We start from the raw sequence: 26,267 nt of genomic DNA, 5'->3' as shown, positions 1-26,267 counted from the left end.
GTCGTGTGCAAGTCATCGAAGCCCGGATGGGGAAAAACCGGAGGTTCAAAAGCCACCGGCCCATCAAGCGACAGAAGAACAGCGGCAGCAACTCCTGGCGCAGCCGAAGGGGGCAAAGCAATGGAGGCATCAGGACGATAGGGGTGCATGAAAGAGCGGCGACCCAAAATGGCGGCGGGCCGCATGGGGTCGGTAGAAGCACCGGGGTCCAAGACAGCATGTAAGGACATCAAGGCGTCCAGGACATCTCCGAGCGTGGGCGCTCGAGCACACGCCCAGGCCCCCGCGCAATCCGGCCAGCAAGGTCCGCCGACACAGAGCGGAGCACCCCCCACGTTGTTGGCAGCCATTTTGTGAGTTTCGCCGCCCCGCACTCCACCGCGGGCCCCCAAACAGATCCCAAACGTAGGACTTTACAGACCTCCAGAGGTTCCCAACAACGGCCTCACCGGCACAGAACGGGCAGGCGCTCGATTGGGGGGGGGGGCCCCACCGAACAGCGGCGGGCCCCACATGCGAGAGCTAGGCGCGGGGTCCAGGGCCGCCGGACAGAACAAAGGCGAAGGGACCCCTTCACACAGTCAGCCCCCAACACATCTCGTCCCCCTCCAGCCGCACGGTCCACAAATCGGGGCCGGTTCAGGATCTCCGGGGCACACACACAACGGCTCCCACCAGTGGCTCTCTCTCGCAGCCGGGGCCGGCAATCTCAGCACCGCCGGTCTGGTCCCACCGGCGAGGTCCCGGTCTCGAGCGCCCGGAGGCCAAAACTTTCCGAGGGCACAACTGCGGACCCACAGCACGCAGGAGCCTCCGGACCAGATGGTGAGTAAGAGTGGGTCGTTAAATTCCAAAATCTGTAGTGAAGTATCGTCGCAGTGCAGGATAAATTACAGGATAGTCGAGGTTGGCCGGAGGGCCGACGGAGCCAAGCTAAAAGGCGGCCATTACGCTCTCGGGCTAGGCTCCTCCCTATGAGTGATTTTTTAACGTAAATTCTGAGAGAAATTTGAAATTTCAGGAAAGCTCAGAGAGAAGTTTTCCATTGGCCTTTTCACGGCTTACAAGTTAATCTTGGATTTCCTATGACTGTGGTTTATTACCAATCTATATGGGCAGAAGTTAAATTTGTAAGACAGCCCGATATCCAGGACGTTATTCATTTTCTAAGAGAAGTGTTTGTGCTTGAAGGACATGAGGTTTTGAAGGATACTGGGACAGAACGTTGGAAAAAAATTATGCAGCATCCCTATGAAATTGGCGTTTTGGAAAGGGCCAATGGATTGATAGGTGGTTGTGTCAGATAATCTTTGGGAAGGAGGTTCTCAGTTTCTAAAGTCATTCAAGAAATGCTGTGGTCCTGTCTTTCAACTTCGCACTACCACTGGCGTTGCTCGCAACGGTTGAATCCCGTTAGAGCCCGAGTGGTTCAATCTCAATGTCAGGAAACCTGGGGGCGATGTCTGCAAAGATTTGGTAGTTGATTCCGGGTGGGCCCAAGTCTGATCCCAATATGATGCCTTGTATGGGGTTAAGAGAAGCCATTTTAAGTCACGTTGAGTAGTTTGGGTGAAGCATCCTCAAGGCATTTGAAAAGCTAATAGAAGAGGTCATGGAAGAGGTGCCCGAGTCTGCCGTGTGTCTGTTCGAGGGAAAGTGGTCTTTATTTGTGCACTCTAGCTGTTTTCTCAAAGTTGGGTTTCATTTGTTGTGTAGCTCAGTTTTGTGTGCCTGTTGGTGGTCTGTTCAAGAGTGCAATTTGTCCTCTCTGTCTCCTGTTGTGTCTGTCCCTCTGTCTCATGTGCTGATGTCTCCAGCCTTGTGGTCACTTCGAATGTTGCTCCAGCTTGTGGACAGCTGAGATGAGCTCTTGAAGGAGGTGGATGCCTTTCTCCTTTCCTGCCACAGTGGAATGGAATAGGCCCTCTTGACATGTTAGTGTCTTTGTAACATTTACTTGCCTAGTTCAGGTTGTCGTCAGCAATCGGGTGACTCTAGTGAGCAGGTGGTTGCTATTTCATCAGGTAACAAGGAGCTCTGTGGGTCGGGGCAGCGTATCCCAGAAGAGAGGGGGATGGAGGGTACTTGTGCGGCATCTGCTTGTCTTGGGTGAGAACGGCTCCACCTCTTGTGATTCCCTCAGTCACCGGGGGAAGTGTGTTGAACCAAGGAGAGAACGAGCCCTGCTCATGGCACCTGTGCTCCCTCCAGCTGTCTCTCTGGTGACCTTGGGATGGTGTGTACACAAGGCGCCTGAAGCACGGGTGCTCCCTCCGACTGTCTCTCTGGTGACCTTGGGATGGTGTGCACCCACTACACCTGTGCTCCCTCTGTATGTCTCTCTGGTGACCTCTTGAGTTGATGTGCACTCTTTGTACCAGAAGCACCTGTGCTCCCTCCGGCCATCTGTATGGTGACCTCTTGAGGTGCCGTACACCCAAAGTATGGGTCTCTGTGCTCCCTCCGGCTGTTTCGCTTGAGACTTCTTGAGGTGGTGTGCATGCCACTAGTGTCATGAGTTAGACTTTACAAGATAATTACTGTTGGCTGGTCTGTGCTTCGCCTTAGAGTGGCTCATGGGCTCTGTACTTTACCAGAGAGCAGGAGCACACTGCTCTGCATGCACCCACCACTCCCATAGGGAGGAGGGAGGGCTGTATGTGTGTCAGAGATGTTGAGCTTTATCTGTTCTGCTCACTCCAGTCCAGCGAGCTCTAATTCTGGAGCTGATGCAACGAGGGCTCAGGAATTGCATCATGTCAGCAGCTCTGCAGCAGACTGCAGTGGACACGCTGTTGTTTTCTGCGAGTGTTCATTCTGGCCCAGTGTTTCGGCTAAGCTTTGTTATGTGTAGCAAGCCCAGGGTTGGGTATGCCAGTGTTCCATGGGGCACTAACTTGCTCTCCTTTGGGCAGATTAAAGTCACATGAGACAAACATAACCCACTGAAATATTGTTGAGAATGCAGACATTAGAGGCAAGCAATGCCCATTTGATGTGCAAGTAATCTAAGCCTATCCTTTGTATTCGCTTCATACCCTGGTGCACCTCCAACAAACCCTTGCAACCTTTGTCTCCAGCTTTACATTGGTCTTCCCTCAAACAGCCCTTTAGTGTGTTTCTTTGCTGCTCTGAGTTTCTCCTACTGCCCCCTGTCGACAGAGGCCATTTTGGAGTAGATTTTCCAGCGATGTGCCACCAAATGTGTGTAATCTCCTTGCGGCAGGTTATCTGTGTCATGTGGGTTTATTAGCTTCATATTCAAAGGGAGGAGACCATATATCCGGAAAACCTAGACTGTGCCTAGTGTGTAGGATAGCTGATCCCCAACCTAGAGAGGTTCAGAAGCTACTATTGTAGTGTCGCTTCACCAAAGAATCTTAACATATCCTTGTAATCGTGCCTCAGTGACCTGATGGTATTGACTGACATTTTCTTCATGTTCACTGACCATAAAAAGGCACAAGAACTATAAATAGCAAATTGGCAATAAGAGTAAGAGTACTAAGATTAATTTGCCAAATATGAACTCCGGATATATTTGTGTTCATCCTGAATCGTTTTATTCTGTTTATTGGATGCTGGGGTTTCGGGAATTTTATATCGCCCAGTTGATAGTGGATATATCATGCGATGTTGAAAATAAGTCCCAGCTGCACCACGAGTACTGCTAAGCCTAAATATGCTCTGGCAAATTTGTATTAAAAGCAAATGATGATGTTGTGTGGCCATGCACATTAAGATAGACGCGATTGCTTTTCTACCCCCAAAGGAAGCGGCATGATCTGATATAGTATATGTGGGTAGAGCAGGTATATGGCATCCATTGATCGGAGAAGAGGTAATCCTCCTCAGTGGTCGCACACATATTCCTTGCACTTTTGTGACACTGGAGGAGCGAATGGCCAGACACTCTTCGTAAGCCTTGTATTTAGGCAGTAACTGACTGTGCACACATCCAGGTCCTCATCAACACCCAGGCAGGCTGATTTGGGGTCTCGCACGGGCATGAGTCCCATCTGAGTAGAGTCCGGCACATCTTTGGAAGCAGGTGTCGGAACGTTGTATAGCATATGTGATCTAGTTGTCCAGTTTTATCTCTTAGTGCTTTGTCAGTGTCTAATTATATCTCTTGGCACTTTGAGGTCCAGGTATTTCTTTGGTGCTTTGCCAACATGTGTTTCAAGGCCTGTGTCACTTTCTCGGGACAAATGTCATCTGTGAACTATAATAAACAAAAGTGGTTGTGCTCAACTTGTGAATGCTTCTGTTCTCACTTTACCTCTTGGCATTGGTCGGTAGCACTGGAATGGAACACAAATTGTATTCTAATTTGAGTTTGATAGATTGATATTTTTCAATGGAGTACAAGAATTAATACTATTTTATAATTACAGAGTCCTAATTACAGAAGACATTCATGAACAACAGAAGGTCGTTTAGCATTAGCCAACTTTAAAAAGAAAGAACCCTGTTCTTGCTCTTGTTCCGCCACTTTGTGTAAATGCTTCTCAACAGAGGTGCTTCTTCCTGGGTGTTTCAGCGCCTCTTGAACCCTCGAATTGGGCCTCCCAAGTTCTCGGCTCTACCTTTCATCATTGTAAGGATAATGTTGAGCACATGCAGCTCCCACTAGGGATCAGTGACCGGTCCAAGGCACCACCAAAGAATTCCTTTATGAGCCTTTAATCTGGTTTAAGGCAGCCCTCGCTCTCCTAGTCTGAAGTGTGTTTGCGTCAACTTAAACAGCCCTTTAGAGCTGTGGGCTTCTGCACGTAAGTTCCTTATAATTACTACATTGTCACTGGTATCTTGGTTCCATGTACCTCTTTGAATAAAGAGGCGGCATCTGGCTTCGGGTGGACACCACACCATGTGATGTCTTTGCAGTTCTGACCTCTCCTTAGTGGCTTCTGCCTAACAAAGGTTAGGCAAATGTGGCTGGTGAAAGTCAACAAGTGTCTGTGAACGGGGAAGGCTGCAAAGTGACTTTAGAATTAGGAGAGGAAGGAGTCTTACAGGTTTTATTTATTTACTTTGGAAGCACCACTATAACATTAGCTCAGACATGTTTTACAGCGGTGTTAGTAAACATGCCGAATGTCTGGTATGTGGTGGGTGACAGTAATCCAAAGACTACATTTGACAATGGATTGCCGGCTTGCATCCGTAGCATAGGCAAAACCGAGGCGACTCCACACGTGTTCTGCCTCTACAAGTGGGTATACAAATATGCAATGTATTTATTTACAGGGCTGTGAAGTGAACAGAGCAGCACTCGCTCTTCTTTCAAGGTGCAAAAGATGGCCCTTCAATTTTTTCTTGAACTCTTGAAGAGAGAGAGGGGATTGCCCAGATGTAGAACTATGAAAAAGTGAAAGGTTTTATGCTACTTTAACAAATTCGCTCCCTGTTGCTGTGCATGCTGACATGGATGGGGGAATAACAGTGCTTTAATGGTAAAATAGCTGTATTGAATCAAGAAGTGTGCTTCATTTGAATACGCTGAGCTGTCTGGGTCCAGAACAAGTTCGCTCGGTGAGGACTTTTTCCTGGGTCCAGATGCTGTCCCTGATCACCATGGGGCGCCCTCTGAGACGACTGTCATTTACAACCTGTGTATGAGACAAACGTATCTTCCAAATGGATGACCAAATAACTCCTTTTTGGCAATTGACTGAGTAGCGAGGGCCAGCAGGAAAGACTTATGCAAGAGCTGGAGAGGTCAGAGACTTATATGATATATTCAAATATCTCAATGATATCAATGGCCAATCATTGCTTTGCTTTAGATTTCTTTTTTCTCTTTAAATTAGCAAGTAAGTATTATAAGTTAAAATGTACATATAAAATCAAAAGTTGTGAGCACCTTCTCAGACTGCGATAGTGCTAGAGATCGCGGGTCACCCGACCAATAATTTCGCCACTTCCGGCTTCGGGCCCATATATTTCAAATCACCAGATACATTGATCGGATGACGTCACAATCTACTACCAATAATTGTGAGTTCCTTTCGATTATTTCTAGTGTACCCAACTTACCATCCACCGCTACGGGTACCTATGACCACAATGGATCAGGGAGCTAGCTGTAAAAGGAAAGGCAGCAAAAATAATATACTCTTCTATAAATGACTTTACTTTTCATAAAATGACCACGGACAACTAGAAGTTTTATAAAGTTTATATAAAGTTCAAATCAGTGTGAAAATCCAACTTACATTGAGCAGATAGTCAGTAAGCAAAAACACATTGGGATTCAAGAGAAATGCGACTGGGAACCTGCTAAGCTAGAAAACTAACCATGACAGAGTGAACACGGGAGATGAAGAAATAACTAGGGCAAGAATCATTTATGCTATGGAATGGGAAAACTTAGAAATCTAAACAGTTCGGTTAACGTGGAAAATAGGACACGCTATAACTGAAAATCTCTTCATTCAGTTTAGTGAGAAAATGTATAGAACCCATTAAACAAGTTATAAAACTGTAAACAGGAAAAATGATTTTGTAAAAGGAAGGGTAACATAGGAACACGCTATGAAAATAAGTGCATACGTTTCATGAGATGCAATGAGTTGCGGAAAGCATGGAAAAACTTATCATATGCAAAGGTGTGTCTTTATTGAAGCAAAGACAGAAAATAGAAAGGTGCAGTTTCAAGAGATTTAGAGCGATATTTACCTAGACTGGTGTGAAAAACCAAACCCTGGCCACGGGTCAGTTAAGGACAGGAAACCCTCAAGGAAGGATACCCCTCAATGGACAGCAGGTGCAGAATGGACACCCAGGACAGGACAGGAAACCCTCAGATTAGGAATCAGGACAGGACCACCAGGACACGACCAGCACCCGCAGTTTGGAAGCAATGCCTGCGCTCCACCCTCTCTGCAGCTTATCGATCAGAACCCCGATTGGGTCAGCGAAACTCCCAGCAAAGTGCTCCGCCAGCACTTTTAAGGTTTAGTAAAACCTTAGTCTATGGTCAATTTCGGACAGAGTGCTCCGCAGCGCTCTGTATCAAGTCACCTATTGAGTGCGTTGGGTCAGTGACAGGTCAGCTATTCAGACAAGTCGGACAATTTCCCTAGGTGAACCCAGGGTAGATATACTGTTTTGGGACAGGGTACCACCTCCCAATGTTGCAAAGTGTCAGAATCCCCAAATTTTGATTGGTCCTAAGGTAGGATTTGGTTAACACACCAATCAGAACAGACTATTGTGAGCCCTACTTAGCATCCTAAGGTGCCGCCTAGCAAGATTGGGGTTCCCATGAGAAAGTCGCACAGAATACAATTCAAATGACTACAATTGTATCAGACTAGGAACATTGGCTCCATCCTCCTGGGTCAGAGGTAGCGCTCTCAGGAGCCTCTTGACTGTGGCTGCCAGCTGGCTGTATTCCACGGTCCATGGTCGACTCTGGCCTTGCATCTGGAGCATGCGCAGAAAGGACCTTCAAAATGGCTCACGACCCACTCAGACCCCCATTTCCCGTGATACATGAAAAGTAAGCGAAAACAAATTGATACATAGAAATAAATGGATGTATTACATGTCGTGACTTTGTACTTCAGTTTTATCATAATAAAAATATACTATGCAATTAGACATTAGTAATATATACACTAACACGAGAGCAATTGCACGAGCATCACCATGTTATCACGAAAGCTGCGTATTACGCATGCACCCCCTTTCCCTCCAGAACTACCTCTACGTAGAGTCACGTGAGTGTGACTAACGCATGCGCAAAAGCGAAAAGGCAAGCAGCGGCCATTTTTAGGGACACGGATTAATCGTATTAGTAAAACACATAGGCAAGCTTCTATACTTTTCACGCGTATCCAAAATAAAGATATTAATAATAACGTACGTTGGTTATGAGGTTATGACAAAATCGAGGTTCATGAATCGAGCAAGTCGCGATGCGAAATCTTGCTCTATCAATAGGACCCCCCAATGTTATAGCGTCTTAGGCAAATATCATCACAAACATAGCTTCTAACCTTGACAGCCACTGTTACGTATCGGGGAGGGGGGTTTGTTCTGATCTGCTTGGGCTTTTTGGAAGCTTTTGGGTTCTGCTTTAGAAACCGCTAAATATTTGCAAAAGGGTCTAAAAGGTGGGTAAGGGCTATTAATGTAGGAACTGAGGACCCAACTGTGGCCTGGGCCAGCCCTGGCTACCACACTGTTACAAGTGCTGGTATAAAAAGCTGCCACCCCTAAAAACAGGATGGGCCTGGAGTGAAGAAGTATCACCCCAATAATATATATATCCCAAAAACCAGTCACTCCCCCACTCGCTTACGTTTCAGGACCCACAGGAGTCAGTGACCCAACCACCGCCACAGCATCATCTGCATTCCACTGGAGGCTAAAAAGATGGGTCAAATGGCTGCACGATTAGGATGACCACCTCCACCGAGCGGAGCTCATCCTGCAGAATGGTGAGAGGACTGACTACCTGCTGTTCCTTTGTCCAGAATCCAAAGTAAGACCACTGTTTTCTAGTGGAGGTGTATTGGTCTCAGACTGAGGCCCACACCTGCTCCCACTTCCAAGGGAGACGAGCACCAAACAGAAAATGGGGGATGTTTCATCTTCGCTAGGCAAAGTAACGTGCTGGATACCTTCCTTAACCATCAGGCATACAAAGATGTGTGACGGACTGGAAAGGTGAATATAGCACAAGAAAGTTGGGTTGTCAGAGATGGCAATCACCAACTCAAATACAATGGAGACCACAAGCTTATGCAGCGCACTTGGGGTCCAAATGCAGCCTCTTCACACATCGCAGGCCCGACGGGCATAAGGGAATCCACTTTTTGGTATGGAACGGACCTATACTTGTGAAAACTAGCAGGCAGACTCCACATTGTGGGTACGCGCAGAGAGGCTTTTGTCTTGGGACATGATCTTTATTGTCTGTCACAGCATAGCTAAGGATGAGGGGTCAGGGCACACACACATTTTGAAAGAGGGTACAATTTTGGTTCCCTCTGTCATCAGACAATAGCTCTGATTTATGTGAACAAATTCCCAAAAACAATGTGGAGTGCGTCTGGTGGGCTCACATGATGCTCAGGTCACTGACAAAACCGAGGGAGCATCTGAAAAACAAGGATAAGCATGTTTCTACAGCATTTTCAAGCCAGGCAGAGGGCTGTCGTCATCACACTCATTTCCTGGTTTTGTATGCTTCCATCCTGTATCCTGCCATACCTGGCATTGCCTCTATTCTCTCTCCTGTTAACCTTTTTGTTCTCCTTCTTCTACCCTGTGGCCTTTTTAGGTCTTACCTACTCGGTGCGCGCATTGTGCTGCGAAGGGTATGGTTTACAATTCAGTGGGCTTACAATCCGCCCACAGCATTCCATCATTTGTTATCATTATCACTCTTATTTCAAGTATTTCAGTTGCTTAGCTCTCAGATGCTTCACTTCCATTCTTGTGTTAGCTCCTCTCTGGAGTATCTACCAAGTACATGTTCTTCCTGGACCAAGTAGTTCTTCATCGTCTTTGTTCTTCCTCGTCTTTTTGTAACACACTTTTCGTCTTTTCTATTGAAGCTTTAGTTGCTTACAACCACAATTGTACTACTCTACCCCACAACATTCTACACCACTCTACTATAATCCACTCCACCGTACTCCACGTCGGTTCAGTCCACGTCACTCTATTCTATGCCACACCACTCCACTCCACTCCACACCATTCTACGCTACTCCTCTACTGTACACCACAAACTCTGAGCTACTCCACTCTGCGCCGTTCCATTCCACACATTGTGTGAGAAGTTGGCCTGATAGGTGATGTTTCCAATTCTGGAACCACCTTGTATCAGACCAAACAATCCCTTATGGTGTCTGGTTGTAAGTCAACCTTATTAGACAAGCTATCCTAGGGGTAGCATGGACTAAGCAGCCTAAAGGCTTAACTTAAGAGGTCGTGTTAAGCGAGCTGTTTTACCACATACAATCCTGTAATATCAAATGAAAGGACACCACACAAGTATATATTATAAAAATATATGTATTTATTACTCACAATATCCCCAGTACTCTTTATGAATAAAGGGGCACAAGCGTTAAATCAAAAGCACAGTTTAAACATATAAAGTTGCACAAATATGGATGAGGGCGGAGGGCCACTCAAACCATATACTAAACAAGTGGTATAAGAGATACCAATCGAACAGTGGTTAGGCCTAGGGCCTAGGGAATCGCTGGGAGCAGTCGGGACAAGCAATGCTGAAGTCTGGAGCGGCCCACGGGATTCGGGAGCAGTGCGGAAAGCGCACGCATGCACCAATGTTAACCAATGGTGCGTAAAAGTTGTAAAGTTAAAGTTTAAGGACACTTCCGCTGAACCTAGAGGAACAAAACTTAAGACACAGACCCTAGAGATGTGTACCAGTGTGGGAACACCGGCGGAGCAAAGTTACCTCACCCACAGGACGCGGGTGCACAGGGTCGAAGTTGAGTCGGGTTTCGTCACGCAGGCTCTTGGTGCTTGAAGCTGAAAGGGCTGCAGGCGGTGTGAAAGAGAAGTGTCCGGTGGAGTTCAAGGGTGGACTCAAGTCGAAAAGTACCTGAAAGCAGAGCGGACAGAGTCTGGGTCACTCAGCAGTGACCAGGGTGGAACCAGGACGGAACCAGGCAATGTCGGGCGCAATCAGGTGGTCGTCGAGGAGCTTCTCTCCGCTGTCACGTGGGCTCTGGGGCATCTACGACATCCAGGAGCAGGTCACGATCTGTCCCACGCAGGCTCTCGCCGTCGGCGCTGTCGGCTTCAAGATTGGAGCAAACAACACTTGGCAAAAGCAATCCACGCGGAACCGGGAGATTGCTTCTCACTCGAACCAGGAGGGTCAGAGTGGGGGCTCCTTTTCAGGGGAGCTGGAGCAAATCTGGAGCAACCAGAATCGCAGGTCGAATTTCAAGTTTCGTCGGCACAGGGGCCACAAGCCGGCTGGCAAGTGACCGGGCCAACGCGTTGAGCCAAAAGAAGCAGAAGGGCCCCACGCAGCACTCGTCGAGTGTGGACGGCTGAACTTCGGTGCAAGTGTGGCTCAGGGTTGGGGCTTCTCAAACCCCGGTGTACAGCTTCGAGGGTCACTCGTGGGCTGCACGGTCAGCGTCTCGTGGTCTTTCCAAGATGGCGTGCCCCACGCTTCCGGTCGCCTCCACGGGTCTCAGCTCTGCAGGGACTGTGGATCGGGCTGTTAGAAGGCAGGCAAGCTTGATCTCGTCGATCTCTGTCGCTCGAGTTCCGGCGGGAACTGCGACAAAGCAGACGTCGATGGCTGGATGGTGCCTGTTTGCACAGGGTGGTCACTCCTTGACCACAAGGGAGATTCTTCGGGCTTCTACGTCGAGTAGGATGGCGAAGGGTCCAGAGTTTCGTTTCTTATGTTTCATCAGGATAATCTGCAGTGCATTGGCACTGCTCCCAGTCTTATACTAATTTTGGGGGCTGGATTACCTGCTAGGTCCCCTCCTATGGGTGGGACCCAGGAAGTGGGTGGATACACCCCCTTCCTTTGATCCAGGCCGCCCTGGCACGAGGGCTGGAGTGCCCCAGAACCGGTTTGGCCGGATTATGCAAGGGGCAGCCTTGTGCGCCCCAAGCAGTGTCTGGTTTCTTTCAAACCTCCCTGCTACAATCCACTATCTCCTGTCTGGGGGGGGGTAACACCTCCCTGCGACAGGAAACCCTTTGTCCAGGCCCCATTTGGCTGAGCTTCGGTCAGCTTCAGGGGGTCAGACTCGTGTCTGTGGCAGAGGCATCCATTTTGTGGATCCAAGGTCCTTTTTGAAATTAACCGCATTTAAGTAAAGTAACATGTCTTACCCCTCTAGAGGGGTGGAATGCTATCCCCGTCGCCAGAACTGGCGAGGGGATAGTATTCCAAATCGTATGACACCTTACACGACATGTTTTGATAAAGCCAAACCAAAGTTACTATATAACCGCGAGGATTATAATGCACTTAAGAGTATATGGTATGGCATTATCCTGAAACAGCTTAGGGAGTTGTTCCCGACAGCTGCAGACAGGCTCAGCTCATGCTAGAGCTCCATCTCACATTAAAACACGCACTCTGCCTCCAGGATTGATGAGGCCTTCCATAGGAGTGGCTCACAGGTTCATATGTGTCCAGATATAGGTTTAGATATAGGTATACTATATCTAAGCAAGGGGTGATTACACCACCTTACCCCAGCTGAGTGATCAGCCAGTTGTGTCAATTTAAGAACCAGCCAGGGGTGGCAAAAGATATGCTGCAGCCCCTGGTAGGCCTTGGTGGCCCCTATGCCCTGGGCACCTATAGTGCATTATACAGGGGCTGACAAGGAGTCCATTTCCAATTGTGGTATGTGCCTGTAGCACATGTATCATTAATTTAGTGAGAGAACAGCAGGCTGGGGGTCTGATCAGCAGGCCCACAGCCTCAGTAGTCGAAAACCAGTGAAGCAAAAAGCAAAAATTTGGGGTGACCATAGGATAGCAGACCCTACTCTCCTACACATTGCCACTCTACTTTGACTCTCTGATCAGCCTCCCTCTTTCTCTTTTCATAATCAAAGGTGCGCACGTTAATCGATTTTACTGTCCTTTCGACCCCTCTGTTCCAGATTCCAGCTTACCCCAAGAAGCAAAAGTGACCATTTACCACAATAACTACTCCTTGCCCTAACCATGGATTGCCAGGAGCTAACTGATGCACTACAAGGCGCCACGCACACAATAAACGTAAAGAAGCTCAAATGATCATCAAGCACAATTACTGGTCTATCTGAGGAGTCAAAACGCAAGTGGGCAACAAACTTGGACAGAGCAACCTCTGCCCTTTATGGCTTGGGAGAAGTTCGTGAAAAAAATTATTGGATACCCACACAGGCCAAGATGGTAAACCTAAACACTAAAAAAATACCTTTAGGCTGCCAGTAAACCAGAAACCAGGGCATTAAAACGGAGTCTGAACCAAGCCCTATGACTGCACCAAAGACTCCCCAGTGACATCGCCCTAAGAGCACGTTTGCTCAAGTCCAGGACAGCATAGAGGAGCCTCGGCTAGTCTATCTGCCAAGCTTCTATGCGATATTAAAGAGAACAGACACACAAGGTTTTGGAAGCAGGTGAACAGTTTAAATAACCTATCACAATCAATAGTCACAGTCAACCTCTCAGAAGCGACCTGGCACCAGTTCCTCACTCTGCACTTTGGTGACCCAAGCTCTGTCAAGCCAGAAGATGAGTCCTATCGGCCAAACAGCCATGACCAGCCAAACTGAGGCATCAACATCGGGCATGACATTATTTTGAGCAATGGCAGTCGAGCGGAGAATAACCAAAAGTCAGAGCGGAGGGGCCCTAGGGCCTAACGGCATCCCATCTGTCCTTTTCAAAGAAGATAAATCGTTCTGGGCAGCTCACCTGGAAACAGTCAACGAAGGCGTAATATTCAATTCCATTGCCCATGCATGGAAAGGCTCCATTATTACCCCAATCTTAAAAGGGGGTTCAGTGAATGACCCAGCCAGCTACCGGCTAATAACCCTCCTGCACGTTGAGTCCAAGTACTTTGTAGGTTTATTTATTTATTTATTTTACAGGTTTAATATAGCGCTGGCTAGACCCAGAGGTATCAGAGCGCTTCACAGGTGCCCAAGAGTTGATCAAAAACACAGTATATACAATACAATAAAAACAGACGTTCCATTGAGGTCTGATAAACAGGGTCACTACAAAAGCATATAAATTTGCATATAAAGTGGCTGGTGAGGGAAACGCACTTCAGGGCTGAGCTGTGGGTGAGGTAGAAATTTGCCAAAGGATAGGCGAGGGGAACAGATTTAGGGATTGTTAAAAAAACATAGTATAAACGATAGGATAACAACAAACGTTTCATTGAGGTCTGGTAGACATATACATAACAAAAGCAGGTACATGTACGTATAAAGTGGTAGATGGGGGGAACAAGCTTCAGGGGAGGTGGGAGTAGGATGGGGAAATAGACGGGGGAGGGGGATAGGGGAAGCGGAAGGTATGAAGTAGAGGAGGGTGGGGACGGAGAAGGTCAGAGTTCTGATTAAGGACCCCAGTATTTGCCTAGGAGGTGACGTTTCAGGTCTTTTTTTGAAGGCACTGTAGGAGGGGTTGCAGCGCAATTCTTTTGGTATGGCATTCCAGATGATTGGCACGTTTCCAGAGAAGGAGTGAGATTGAGTGGTTTTCTTTTTGAATAAGGGGGGGATGAGGAGGAGTGAGTTTGCGCTCCTCATTGTTTTGGTACAGCCCGCTTTAGTAAGTTTGATCACTAGGTACAGCGGGGCATTCTGGTGTAAGGCTTTGTGTGTGATGCATGCTGTCTAATAGGGGGATCTACCTTCAGCTGGAAGCCAGTTGAGAACCTTCAGGGTTGGGGAGATGTGGTCAAAACGTTTATAGCCTGTGATAAGCGTTACTGCTAGGTGGAGCACCGATCTGAGTGGGGTTGGTGGACTTTGGGGGTTCCTGTGAGGATAGCGTTCCCATAGTCAATTTTTGAGAGTACCTGGGATTTAACGACCCATTTGAAATCTTCGGGAGGGATGAGGGGTTTGATTTTCTTCAGGTGGCGGAGAGCGAAAAGAGCTCCTTTAGCCGAGTTCTTTATGTGGTCGTTGAGGGTAAGATTTTTGTCAACGGTGAAACCAAGCGATTTAGCTGAGTTGGACAAAGAGAGCGAGCAGTTGAGCGCATTGAGTTCAGAGATCCAGTTTTGGATGGGAAGTCCGTTGGTTTTAGAGGCGAAGAGGATGATTTCAGTTTTCTTGGGGTTGAGTTTTAGATGGTTGGTGTGAAACCAGTGTTGGATCTTGTTTAAGGTGTAGTTAAGATGAAGTACATCAGCGTGGGACCTAATCTTATAGTAACGTTGTGTGTCATCGGCATAGAGGTGGTAGTTAATTCCAGCGTGCTTCAGGATGAGCGCAAGTAGTTCCATAAAGAGGATAAAGAGTGAAGGGGGGAGAATAGAGCCTTGGGGACAACCAGGGTGACCGGAGAGGGGTTAGAAAGACAGTCGTTCAGTTTGACTTGTGTTCTGTGTTGGAGAAAAGAAGTGAACCATTTAAGGACCTGGCCGTTAAGGCCAAAGCGGGACTTGAGTGAGTTGAGAAGGTAGTTGTGGTTGACTGTATCAAAGGCAGCAGAGAGGTCAAGGAGAATAAGTAAGCAGGCTTCACCGTTGTCAAGGGAAGAGTGGATGTCATCGATTATATTTAGCATGGCGGTTTGCAGGTTGCCTCCTGGAGGAATTGGTAGCCTGGGAATCGGACAAAAACTTAATCCTGTTTAATCAAACAGGATTCTCCAAAGGTGCTGGTACGTCTTCCAACCTCCTGGCCATATCTCTTCTGTTTAATTACAGCAGGGTCACTAAACAACATCTACAGTTGTCATTCATAGACTGCAAGGCCGCTTTTGACAGGGTAGACTGAGGCAATCTGTGGACCAAGCTAACTAACTGGCATATTCCGTACAACATGCTGAGAACAATAATCCTTCTGCACACTGATACCTGGGTAAGGGTCCACCTTGGGGGAGGTGCCTACCTCTCAAGAGATTCCGACTCACCCGGGACTTCGAAAGGGGTGAGTGTTGGCTCCAACTCTTTTCAACCTTTTCTTGGTTGACTTGTGAACCTGCCTAGCACACCTAAACTCCAATGCCCGAAACTGGGGAACACCACATTACCCTGCCTGATGTACGCAGACAACCTGATTATTCTCAGTTGAGCAAAATCGGACTTCGAAGGCTTCTGGACACTACAGCTGAATACTCAGTTGCCAACGCCCTGATTATTAACCTAAAAAAGTAAAAAACAATGTCTTTTAGAAAGCCTCAGAAGCACTTGTTTCAGTGGTACTTGGGTACCGAGAAAGTAGACGATGTGCAGGACTCTGGGAGTGCTTCTGGGCAGCAAAGGAACCTATAAACTATACCTGGAGCTGATATGCTGGAAATCCCTCTCCCTCACAACCACTTTTAAACTCATTAAAGCAGCTACAGGTTTCTCGACTTACCTAACTTTTGCTGAAAATAATTCCCCCCACCACCGTAAACGGTAGTGAAACTCTAAGCGAAAGGTACGTGGTTTAGCTGGAGAACATCATTACCAGGCTGTTCAAATCGCTGTTCTCCCTACCAGCAAACACGTCACCAGCCCAGCTATGCCCTAAATTTGGCCTAGTCAGACAAACCATAGCGAGGAAGGTTGTCTTTATTAAGCTCTGTTATAAACTAACAGATGCAAGTTCAGCTACGCTGTGGTCCTTCCTCTGGACAGAAATTAACAGGAAGACCCACTCGCTCGCCAGAACCTACCCACTCGCTCGCCAGAACCTAGCTCCTTGGCATCTCTAGGTCTAACGGATCAATGGGGATCCTTCAGCAATTACCATAAAGCTAAAGCAACAGTTAACAAACATATCCAGGTTCATTCGCTGCATCTAGACAGGGAGCTTTTGCTAAGAGACAGCACGCCTAGCTTACTCTGTCATCCTATACCGAATTAATACCCCAGCCATATCGTGGTATGGGCATTAAAATCGCAACTTAAAGCAGCTTTTATGAGATTCCGAATGGGATGCTTCCGATCATATTCACATCTTTTCCCGCGGAAGCGTGCAAATATGATAGGGCTGTGTAGACAGGCTTTGTAGACTGGCCCAGAGACATTGATCCACCAGATATGTATCTGCAAAGGTAACACGGAAGATCGGAAAAGAATACTCTGACCATTTTGGAACCAGAAAGGCCTCCTCTGATTCAGTGGGAAGGATATACAGCTTAGCTGCACACTTGCAAAGTACCTGAGTAAACTTGACTGTAAGATCTCAAGCTCCTCTGGTATTCAAACATATTAGATCACGTAGCTGGAGAACGATAACCTGGCCGCCCGATGCAACAACTAACACCAGTCGCAAGTAATAGCACAAGGGTCTGCAGCTGGTGTTTTTACAAAGGACACATACTCACTCAGGTCATGCACCTAAGTACTTTACTGCAAAATTGTATGGACATTTTATGACATTCCGATAATGAGACTGTTTTTCTTTGTAAACTGGTTAAATGAGCGCATGTTTTTGTAATCATAGCCTTGTCAGCCCTCAATCTTTTAGTACTGTAATGTATTGGCTTACAACACATAGCACTTTTTGATTTTATCCAGACCATTTATGGACACTTGGTGCAAAGGTTTTTATATACTATGCACTAATGAACTTGAACTACTTTGTACCACTCTACTGTGTGCCAATCTGTTCTGCATCAGTCTGTTCTGTGCCACCTCCTGCTACACCATTCTCCTCTATGCCACCCCACTAACTTTTAGGCCATTCTGAACAATAGTCATGCTGCTGTGCAACATGGCTAACAGACATTGAAAGTCAATAGCTCTCACATAGGCACGACTTATGTGCTTTGCCAATGCTTGTTCTATTTTGTCTGCCCCACACCTCTACTCCATCCTTGCTCCTTTTACCCAAATCCTGCTCCAGACTTGATGCCTCTCTCCCTTGTGTCACCTTGGTAAGCTCCTCATGTGTATTGGTCCAGCACGCAAGTCCTCAGTGCTGAAGCAGTACGGAGACGGCACTCTTGGAGGTGTCAGAGGCCATTAAGGAGACTCTGGATTCAGGTGGCAAGGCCATGCTTGTCATGCTTGATCTGTCGGCGGCCTTCGACACCGTCCCCCATGAGGGGCTCCTCGCCAGACTTCATAACATCGGTCTGAGGGGGACGGTGTTCAGCTGGTTTACATCTTTTCTTGCTGGTCGTCGACAAACGGTCTGGGCCTCCCCGAGCTCCGCTGAGATGCCGCCATTGGGAGTCGGAGTTCCACAGGGCTCTGTGTTGAGCCCGACTCTTTTTAACATCTTTATGACTCCTTTGGCGGCACTGGTGGAGTCCTTTAGGGCCCAGATCGTCTCCTACGCTGATGATACTCAGCTTCTTTTCACGTGTAGGAAAGATCAGGACTTTGACGGAGAGAGCATTCGGGACTGCCTCGGGGCGGTTTTCAATTGGTTTCTGCAGAACAGCCTCAAATGCAACTCCAATAAATCGGAGCTGCTGTTTTTTGGCTGCTCCTCAGATCCTGATTGGCAGGCATGGTGGCCGGTGGATATGTTCCCCCCTGCACAGGCGTCCCAGTTGGCAAAAAATCTGGGAGTCAAGATCGACAATGGTCTGACGCTGAGATCGCAGATCCTCGGTCTGATGGGCACATGCTTTGGCATTCTTAAGATGCTCCGGAAGTTCCTGCCTCTGCTCACAGAAGAGCACAGGAGGATTACGGTCCAAGCCTTAATTGGCTCGAGATTGGACTATGCCAACGTCCTTTATCTGGGTCTTCCGGAATATCTTTTACAGCGGCTGCAGGTTGTGCAGAACTCTGCAGCTCGCGCGATCTTTGGCCTTCACAGGCGAGCCAGAGCGTCCGGCCTTGTGCAGTCGCTCCATTGGCTGCTGATCCGCAAGCGGATTATTTTCAAGGCGTTGACCCTGGCCCATAAGGTGCTTTTTGGTTCTGGAGCTAAATATCTGCAGCGCAGGCTTGTCTTCTACTGCCCGGCCCGATCCTTGCGCTCGGAATCTTCATTTCTGGTGACGGTTCCTCGAGTAAAGAGGGCCCGTATCGGGGGGCGCTCTTTTAGACTGAGGGCATCACAGCTCTGGAACACTCTCCCTTTGGCCTTACGCGGTACCTCCAATATTCTGTCTTTTAGGAGGGGCCTTAAAACCTGGCTTTTTACTCTTTAGTGTGCCTCCTGCTTGCTGTTTCTTTCTTGTTGTCTTGAATGTTTTTTATGGTGTTATGTTTTCTCTCTGAGCTGCCAAACAAAGCGCCGGGACACTCTACTCGAGTAGCCGTGCGCTATAGAAATTAAATTTAACATAACATAACAACATAACAAGCAGTACCTCTTCTTCGACTTGACCTGTCTTTTCTTAGTCTCTTAAGCTTGTGTCTGTGGTTTAAAAAGTTCAGGAGCTGTTGTGTTTGTGTGTTTCGCGTGTGCATTTGCAGAGCATAAGCCAGATTCTAAGGGAAGGAAAAAGTTCCTTTTGGAGCAATGGCTGCATTTTTAGGCGGGTTTCAAGGTTTGAGAGTGACTCATTTGCTGCCCATTTTGCCTAGAGCTGGCATAAACCAGTCATGGCACAGTTTGGGTACAGTGATGAGCATTGTGAATGAGCGAGGACTCCAACTTGTACCATGAACATAGATGGTACTCGTTGATTATACAGGGGAGGGATCTTCAGTAGACTAAAGTGATAGTTTGAGAACAGTCCTGGTTTCTGGAAGATGAAACTTTATTATGTTTAACTTTGTTTTGCCTAAGGAGCAATGTAACTTCTAAAGGAAACAAGCATTTACAATGCAATAGGTCTCCCAATATTAAAGTTTGAGCTATTGGCATTGTATATTACAATGTGTTACATTAATTTGTTATCAAGCTCTGAATTGTTGTCTAAAGATGATTTGTGTCACGTGACTTCCCTACCATCTCCTGCATGGCCTGCTGCCTGCAATGTCGTAATGCAGAGGCACGTGACTCTGATAACAGCTGCATGTAGGCTGCTTAAAATATAGCAAGTTTCAAACGTATACATTACATCACATGCCGAGACCTAGCACAGTGTGCACACCACTCGCCAGGTAGGCCCGAACAACACAGATCTTCTTTTCTCAGCTACTAAGTGAAGCCAGGCGGGCCGGCAGAAAAACAATTTAAACAAAAATTACCTTAAACCAGAGTTTGTCTCCTGGGCCACCCTGCTGCTGCCAATCAATCAATCAATCAGATGAAGAGCATCAGTGTGGACTCCAGGCCCTCTGACCCACGTGGGACCCGGCCTGATGTGCGGCCACAGCAACACAGATCTTATCTCAGCAGGTGCCTAATTAAAACTAAATAAGGCGTCAACAGTTAGCTGACTCACGGACTACAGCTCCACAGACAAGCTGGGCATTGGGCAAGCCTCAGGCTGGCCGAGGCACACAGTGACCTAGGTCACAGCTGGCAGCCAGGGCGATATAGTGTAATTATTTAAAAAACGAGATGTCAACTATAATAAAATTACTCTGGACTCTGTGACGAGCGCGCTGAAAACGGTATGGTTGAGCAGACATAAGGTGGGAACATGAATGAGCGTGATCACGCACATTACATTTTTTTACTACTAAACATGAGTCAGTACAAACATCACTCCAGGCAGGCACTTACTTTTTGTAGCGAGCCTTCACAATCACATGTGCTGGTAGCTGCTTCCCGCAAGTTCCGTCGGACTTTACCTGCAGCCGGGCATGATTGATTTTGAGGGGCTGCTGGCAGTCGTGTGCTAGCACTACAGCTGCCGGAATGGTTTAGGAAAGGCATTGGGGGGTGTAATCGGCAGCCCCTCTCTTAATTACACTTCCTCTGCCGTGTGACTCGACCTCTCCTCGGGCCCGACTCTGTTCATGAGGCCTGGGGTGCTGGGCTGCACTCTCCATGCGCGCAACACGTCTCCACGCATTCCCATTTCCGGTTGGACGTCATTTCCAGGACCAGCCAGCCAGGATGTAAGGTCACATAAGCGCTTTCGTGCGCTACCTGAATGATTGCTCTAGGACCTGGCCTGCTTACGCGGCGGCCGCTCGGCACTGATGGCCCATGGTGGCGGCCTTTATAATTCATTTGTGGACACTGTGTCAGTGTCTGCAAATAAATTATAAAGGCCGCCACCATGGGCCATCAGTGCCGAGCTGCCGCCCCGAAAATAGTGCCGAGCCCCCCTCGCCCCCCCCTAGCTACGCGGGTGATCTCAGCGAACCTGCTCCTGTACTCCCCAGCTGGTCGTGTGCGCGTGAGGAAAACTACCGTGGGGCGGGACTTCCGTTTCCTGCTGGAAGCCGCGCCCACGGAGTGCCTGCCCAGGAGAGGAGCGGTGGCGGCTGAAGTCCGGAGTGGCGGTAAGTGGGGGCGGGGGGGCGCTCGGTGCACTTGTGGGTGTGTGTGTGCACGCGTGTGTGTATGCGACAGCGGGGGTAGGTTCTCTGTATGTGTGGGTGCGTGCGTGCATGGGCGCTTGTGTGTGTGTGTGTGTCTGTGTATGCGTCTGTGTATGCGCATGCGTGTTTGGTGAAAGAGCTTCCCGGGAGACAGCAGCTGAGCGCGTTCGCGAGCGCGTGCCCCGCTCAAATAGCCTCCTTGAAGAGGCAATGCGCGCGGCCAGCCCTGTCTCCTGGGAAGCATAGTCACTGACAAAAGATCTCCTGGCGGACACAACGCCAGGAGACCTAAAAAGGCAGTCAGAAGTGTTTGAGCAGTTAAAAGCGATTACAAGTCAGCAGCAGGCCTGATGACTTGGAGGAAGACCCAAGAATTTCTGTAGATTATGGCCCAAGTATGTGTTGAACTACTAATCGGAGTGTGTTTGATGCAGTCCTTCCTACACTGCCAAGGAAGACATCTAGGGCATTTGTGGGAATGTTTGGTTGTCTTCTAGTATAAACATAGAAACTAAGCAGAACATCCCAATTCTGTGCCATAGGTTTTTTCAAAATATTCTGTCATAACATAAAATGGTACTCCATCAAACATGTGTAACTGGCATAACTCAAAATAAATCCTCATTTTTTTCTGTTTTTGATTTTAGATGGGAGCAAAGGAAAGAAACATGAGACCCATCAGCCAAAGGTGAGCAGTAACTTGGCATTTTATGTAGATGTGAAGGTGTACAACGTTTGAGTTCCTTACTGCGGAGTTGTGACTCAGAGCATCAGTAAGTAGCCTGCAGGGCGTGGACGTAGAGGCTACCTCATGGGTGTTCAGTGCTGCACTCCATCTCTGCTTTCGATAAACCAAGATGCTGGGGGTGAAAACAAAGAGAATTCTCACACTCCTCCTTCTCCTAACCTTCTAGAGGTGGTACTAACCCTCCAATAGCAACACTCCATTAGCCTCACCTTTAGAGTACCCTGCTCCTTTGGGTCCTCTTTCTTGCTAACATGCTTTAGCTCTTCCTGAGTCCAACTTGGGGAATTGGGAGCTTAAACAAACCAGGAGTAATAGTCATTTGGGTGGGTGGGTGGGAGGTTGCTATAAGGGAGCAGATCTGGGTCCTTCGATGCAAGACAGTTTATCCACACCTTGGTCAGTGAGCAGATCTGTTTTATGCAGTTCTCAAATACTGTATTTTGGAGGGCTTCAAACTGGGTTCGCTTTCTTCTGGGATAATATCAGCCGGTCAATCTGGGAGGAGGGTTTCTTGACCATGGAACATTGGTGCTGGGAGTTTGTGTGTGCCAGCAATTGATAAGGCTAGTTCTTCTGTGAAAACAGAAGACGCGAACTAATGGCATTAGAAAAGTATGTAGGGGTGGGCGGAATTCAGAGTTACATGAAAACTCTGAGAGATTCCACAGAGTTTCGTAAATGGACAGAAATCCGCTCATTGCGGTGCTTGCACTGATTTTAAGTGCCAGGAGCTTGTTTTGCGCTACAAAATCAGCAGAAATGGCACCATGCAGCGTGACAGAGGGCACTGCTTCTTTGCTGCTGCTCGAGTAGATTTTCTACTCGAGTGGCAGTTTAATCACCGCGAGCGGTCGCGACCGCCTGACTTGGGAAAATCTGACTGGGTGCACTATTAGCACCTGAAAATCATACTAAGGGACGCCTAGTCTCGACACACACTCGCAAACTTACTGCTAGAGCGAAGCACGCGATAAAAAGCTCCACGCGTGGTTGGCGGAGTTTGGCCAGAACGCCGCTTTACAATCTTAACTCTGCGATCTCCCCGGCATAGCAGAATTTTATCGCCAACCATAAGAAGTATGAAGGGTCGGGAGATGGAGAATGGTGCTTGTTTATTTCTTTTAACAGTAACTCTTACTGTGGTAAAAAGGCATGCATACTTCAGTGACTATCCTCTTTAACACCATCAATGCTGCAGAGATTCCTCCTCCATGCTAATCATCGATGAATCCCATTGTTCATGACGAGCTCAGCTCGTCATGAGCACACAAGCAGTGTACTGCATGACGAGCTGAACTCGTCATGAGCATGGAAGGGGTTAACAAAAATGCTAATTGCACCTCCCCATTAATGACTACCTGCTCCCCGCTGCGTTGTTTGAAAAAATTGATAACTATCCAGTCAGTGGACAATAAATGTCAGTACTTGATATGAGAACCAAATGAAATCACTGCCTGCAGATTGCCCACATGCTGCACCCAGGCCACCAGCCTCAGCAAAACTCATCCCCCTCCTGCAGCGGTGTACCGCCTGCAGCTGAGCCGGTGTATCCCAGACCACTCAGCTACTCTCTGCTGCCCCCCCACACTGCAGTACACCCCCCAACTCACTACACGGCATGAGAGGAGGGCGCTACCAATGGACCACTGTGTAGGGGGAGCACATTTCAATGCAGCACCAACTGCCAAAGGAAGGAGGAGACAAGGACGCCGTGATGGTCACCGCCCATGCACCGGGCTGGTTCTGTGGGTTCACAGGGACCGCCCACGGCTGCTACCTTCCTATTAAGCGGTACTGGTGGCTATTGGCTTTGGCGTGGTACTGTGTTTACTGGCAGGTCTCTACCGTCTTAACGAGGGACCTGCCTCTGCGTCACCTGCTCCGCTCCGGGTTCTGCGAACTTGTGCACTCCAAGTACGCAATCAGTGAGTTAGAATGCCACCAGTGTATGCCAGGCCCTCACTTGACACGTAAAGTTCTCCACTACTTTGATAATACTTGATATGGATATACCCAGAGATGAATAAATAAATATTTAGTTGGGCAAATATGTGAGACTGGTTAGGTGAATACAATTATGCACGGTCACCTAGCAGTTTCCAATAATCCTGTGCTGTTGCCCTTCCCTGGATATGTGAATCCACTTTACGTCGGGTTTGACCATTAGTTGGAAGTACAAACACATATTTTAGAATGCAACAAATGGGCACCATAAATATTTACATTGTAACATGCATCACTTTTTAGTTTTCCAGTTTCCTCAATAATTACAATCCATTTAAATGCAATTGTTTGATTTTAGCCTGGTTTTTCCGATTGTACTTTTTGTAAATGTTAACAAATGCAAACTTTTTTATATATGAAAGTTGTACCACTTATGTTTTTTTAAATCTTTTACTATGATGTACACATGCAAAGTCTTAATTTGCACTTCTAATTTTACTTGCTCGTCTTCCACGGTTTTGTTTCCCAAATGTTGGATGTTTTGTTTCCCAAATGTTGGATGTTTTGTTACCCAAATGTTGGAAGTTTTGTTACCGATTATGACCTGAAATGGTCTGGCCATCCATTTTTTATTTGAAGACCTGTTTGAATTAGAGAGCCTTGTTATTAACAACACACTGTCTCTTCTCAGTCCCAGCTGGATGGACCTGAACTCTCAAAGGAAGAGAAGTTACGCTTGAGGAAAGAGAAGAAGCAGCAGAGGAAGACTAAGAAGGAAGAGAAAGATCCCAAGGAGCCGGAGAAAGTAATTCCAGTTGCAGTCGTGGAAGTCCAGCCACGAGGTCAGTCTGGCAGAAGAGGCCGAATGCATTAGGCGACAGTCTGAGGTTTCTTCCATTGTATGAGAGGTTGGTGCAGAGGGAACGTATGTGCAATAGTCACAGTATGATGCTTTCAACCTCACAGAGGGGTTGCAGCTTTAAACCTTTGCTAGGTCCCCTGTTTGAGATACATCTCCTTATGGCCACTGCTTTCACCTACATGGGTATGGCCAGTGAGCCGTGGCTAGAGTTAGAATAGCATGTTGGCCAGTTTATCTTCAGCCCATGCACAACATTTAAGATGCACCTGATATCTTTGTGCAGCTGCCAAGTAAAGTTCAAAAAGACTTTAGTGAGCTTATAACATGTTTCTCATTTTGCAACTTTCTCATCTCAGTTTGCACAACTTTTTGCAACCTTTTTAGCTGACTTAAGAGTGCTTTTCTGTTCACAGAGATGTGATATAAAGAACAAATTACTTACAGTAGTGTCATTCTCTATGACGGTTAGCCTCTTTGAATTTATAAGCATTAGAATACATAGGCCTTTTGTTTGATCCCTTAATGCATTTAAACTGAGAATGTGACATGGTGCTCTGCTCTCTCAGGAGAGTACTCACTCTGCTGCTTGAAGGCTGCAGGGAGCTCCACCGGGCCACAGTGCTGAGTAGTGTCAGGTGGACAGTTCATATTTCTGCCCTGTGGAGTGAATGTCTCGAACGCTGGCCTGTTTCACTCCTATTTTTTGAACAAGTGTAGTCTTCTGGCACAATAGTCCACATTCTCTTCCCTCCGCCCTTGGTTTGAAGGCTTTAAGTGGTTATGATAACTTTACAGGTTAATTCCTTTCATTACAGTTTTGGCTACTTGTGTTGTGCTAGACAATTTTTTATTTCACTTTCTTCATTATTACATATAAGAGGACCTCGAAATACATGATTTTAGGATATGTGCTGTACAAAAAAATTTATGTTTGATTTAATAAGCTATAATTTTGACCATGCATAATAGCAACCCGGCCACCCAAAAAGTGCCTCTTAGTACACCTTTGGCATTGTTGTCAAGGTGTGTGTGGGGGACTGGGGGGGTTATGAAAACGATCACTTAATAAAAAATAAAAATTCAATGCATTTTAATTAGTACACCATCTCCATCTTTTTGTAGGCATAGTTTTGTCCCTCTCTATAGCCACACAGTACCCCTCAGCCAAACTCTCCTCCCAGTATGGAGTTGTTGTACTGAGCAACTCCGTGGACGGGGGTGCTGTCGAGAGGACCCCCGTTCATGGAGTTGCACCACTTAACTCTGTGACAACAATAGAAAACGGCCATAATAGTCATCTGTTTGTTTATTCTTGATTTTATTATTGCTGAGTGTCTTGAATGATTATCTGGTCCTGATGAATGCCTATAGAACTCGGATCAAGTCTAAATATAGGCAGAAACATGTTGACCATGAAGGGGGTATATTTGTTTTGAACCCCCAGTTCTCTTGTTTTTTAATCCTATCAAAGGGTACCACCGAATAAAGTTATTGTGCCCCTGAGATAGTTTTAATCATTCACTATTTTTGGGTGTGTGCACTCTGCCCCTCATTTACCTTTTTGCTCTCTGGGATTCCCTACCTAAAACACCTCAGCTCCTCACCACCTGCACTTTTTGGGTGGGGAGTTGTAGCCCACATTTGGGACCTTGCGGTCC

At 47.3% G+C, this 26,267-nt stretch overlaps 1 protein-coding gene across 2 annotated transcripts in view; it reads left to right on the top strand.

Annotated features, from left to right (window-relative positions):
- Positions 1–26,267, top strand: part of EIF2B4 (eukaryotic translation initiation factor 2B subunit delta) — a 93,730-nt gene that overhangs the window by 11,673 nt on the left and 55,790 nt on the right. Inside the window, exons 2-3 of one of the 2 annotated variants that reach the window (XM_078650101.1) lie at positions 21,703–21,743; positions 24,439–24,589. In XM_078650101.1, coding sequence (XP_078506227.1) covers positions 21,703–21,743; positions 24,439–24,589 — 192 coding nt within the window. The remainder of the gene's footprint in view (positions 1–21,702; positions 21,744–24,438; positions 24,590–26,267) is intronic. The other variant, XM_078650102.1, reaches the window with a different exon arrangement.

This window comes from Lissotriton helveticus, chromosome 6 (genome assembly GCF_964261635.1).
Source record: "Lissotriton helveticus chromosome 6, aLisHel1.1, whole genome shotgun sequence".
NCBI classification, from domain to species: domain Eukaryota; kingdom Metazoa; phylum Chordata; class Amphibia; order Caudata; family Salamandridae; genus Lissotriton; species Lissotriton helveticus.
The sequence above is the reverse complement of the archived record's forward strand: the minus strand, read 5'-3'. Positions and strand labels throughout refer to the sequence as shown.